Below are 2334 nucleotides of genomic sequence, written 5' to 3' on the forward strand. Positions count from 1 at the left end.
CAGGCATCACAAGCGAAAAAAGAAGCGATTCACGGTTCATTTTCGACCAATTACAGGAGGCGTTTTAACAGGAAACGGTTCACTTTCATTTCTGCGGCTCACGGCTCTTCACGCTTCATTTGTAGCCAATAGAAGCAGGCAACACAAGCGAAAAAAGAAGCGATTCACGGCTCATTTCTGACCAATTACAAGAAGCGTTTCAATGGGAAATGGTTCACTTTCATTTCTGCGGCTCTCGGCTTGTCACGGTTCATTTGTAGCCGAAAAAAGCCTGCAATATGAGCGAAAAGTTCGTATTCCGCTCATGAGCAGTCACTTATCAGTTTAATAAATATTTGAAATCACAGCGATACTCCCCCACTGGGGGAGGGCTGAGTTCGCAGTTATTCTTACCAGGACCGTAACTAGAGGGGGTGGAGGGTGACGGTCCCGGGCGGCAGAATTTAGGGGGGCAGTTTTAGGTGGGCACAAAGAACACCATTACAAGATAGTCGAATTTTATCATTATAAATCGTTGTGGGGCAGCGAAAATGATGTTTGTCCCGGACGGCAGAAATCCTAGTTACGGCCCTGATTCTTAGTTTTCTACTTTCTAACACTATAAATTAACTATAGAGGGGGCCCTTGAAAAGTCCCGGTCGGGGGGCTTGCTACAGGAGGGGGGGGGGTTCATGATGACAGACAGATTTATGGTTTTTTACACCCTTTTTTCCCCAATCTTTTCATACCTCCAATCTCCCAGATTTGAAGTCCATTTGATGAATACATATAATTCGTGTCTGAAACATCTTTTGGTCTGGGCCGATTTCTGCATTGACGAGAGGGGCGTTTGCCCAGATATCCTTAATTATGTTGGGCCTCAGAAAACCCAGGGGCCCATGAAGCTCTTAAGACGGCCGGCCCTGTTAACGAGTACAGACATCCTGGAAAGTTTTAGAATAGCCAAAGATTTTAACGAACCACGCCTTTATAATTTCTAATATATCATGCTATCATTTTTATAATATATAATAATAATAATTTTAAAATCAATAACGCGACGACCGTGAGAAAACCGTATTGAAAACCACGTAACTGACATAAAATGTGCATAAAGCCATTGTTAAAAACAAGGTAATAGGCATGCTATGCTGCATTATTATTATTACTTTTTTGACATTTTCGGCTATTCTATCTTTCAAGTTGAGTCTTGTTTTGGTACATGAAAAATTGGTCAATCATTAGAAAAATGTGAACACGAACGAAAACACAACACACACACACACACACTCCATAGCCTTTTTTTTCTATACATTTATTTACAGAAGTTGTGGGCAATCGACAAACTTTTTTCACATAATTCATAAATAAAAAATTGTGGGGAATCGGTTAAAGCCGTCCGGATATTACACATATTTTTCCTTGTGGTGGGAAGAGAAGTCAAAGCCGTCTGGAGATGACACTCGGTGTTTTGGTTGAGGTGTCACATGTTGTCGCGTATGTGTATGTCCGTTCCATGCGTATGTAGTGATTTTTGTGATTTGTTTTAGTTTAATAAATAAATTGAATAGATTTTATCATCGTTAATCACTACAACTGGTGACCTATATTGTGAAGAGGACAGGCAACCAAAGGATTTAAGCAAAACAAAATGGCAGATGAAAACGCAACTGGTTCGGCAGAGATCGCCCATGTTTCCGTAAAAGCTCCACCGTTTTGGCGAGCAAATCCGGAGATCTGGTTTAGGCAGATGGAAAGTCAGTTTCTTCTGGCAGGAGTGACAGCCGAGGTGACCAAGTATCATCACATCGTATCTGCCTTGCAACCAGAGGAGCTGTCTGTTGTCGGGGACATTATCACCAGCCCACCCACCGCAACATCTTACGCTACGCTAAAACACCGTTTGTGCACGCAGTATGCGGACTCGGAGGAACAGCGGTTGCGCGACCTAATTTCTGGATTGCAACTGGGTGATCGGAAACCATCACGCCTTCTCCTGGAAATGCGAAGTAAAGCTGGGCAACGGGTGAGTGAAGTCTCTTTTCCTCCAGCGGCTGCCTACAAATGTTCAGCAAATAGTAGCAATATCCAATGATAGCCTGGATAAATTGGCAGAAATGGCTGATGCCATACTTGCCGCCGCGGAAAGCTCCACTGCAATTCATGCGGTGTCAGCTGAAGCTTCGCAAATGCAGACCATTCTAATGGACATTTCTTCGCGTTTGCAGCGTCTCGAAACGCGTGCTCGATCCCAATCAAGAAATCGCCGAGGATCTCGTCAGCGTTCCAGCAGTCGTGACGGAAATTACCAGCACTGCTGGTACCACTGGCGTTTCAAAGAAAAAGCAACCAAAT

General features: G+C 43.7%; 1 protein-coding gene across 1 annotated transcript; it reads left to right on the plus strand.

Annotated features, from left to right (window-relative positions):
* The first annotated feature begins 1630 nt into the window (after positions 1–1630).
* LOC149071231 (uncharacterized) lies at positions 1631–2074 on the plus strand. The gene has a single exon (XM_089248105.1). It carries the CDS (start codon positions 1631–1633, stop codon positions 2072–2074), a length of 444 nt encoding a protein of 147 aa, XP_089104231.1.
* Positions 2075–2334: the final 260 nt, after the last annotated feature.

This window comes from Pholcus phalangioides, unplaced genomic scaffold (genome assembly GCF_987345545.1).
Source record: "Pholcus phalangioides strain wild (caught in Gottingen) unplaced genomic scaffold, Ppha-v1.0 ptg000019l_1, whole genome shotgun sequence".
Taxonomy (NCBI): Eukaryota; Metazoa; Arthropoda; class Arachnida; order Araneae; family Pholcidae; genus Pholcus; species Pholcus phalangioides.

What these genes read in the sequence shown, in the direction of transcription:
- LOC149071231 (XM_089248105.1), top strand. Translation starts at nt 1,631, where the DNA reads ATGGCAGATGAAAACGCAACTGGTTCGGCAGAGATCGCCCATGTTTCC.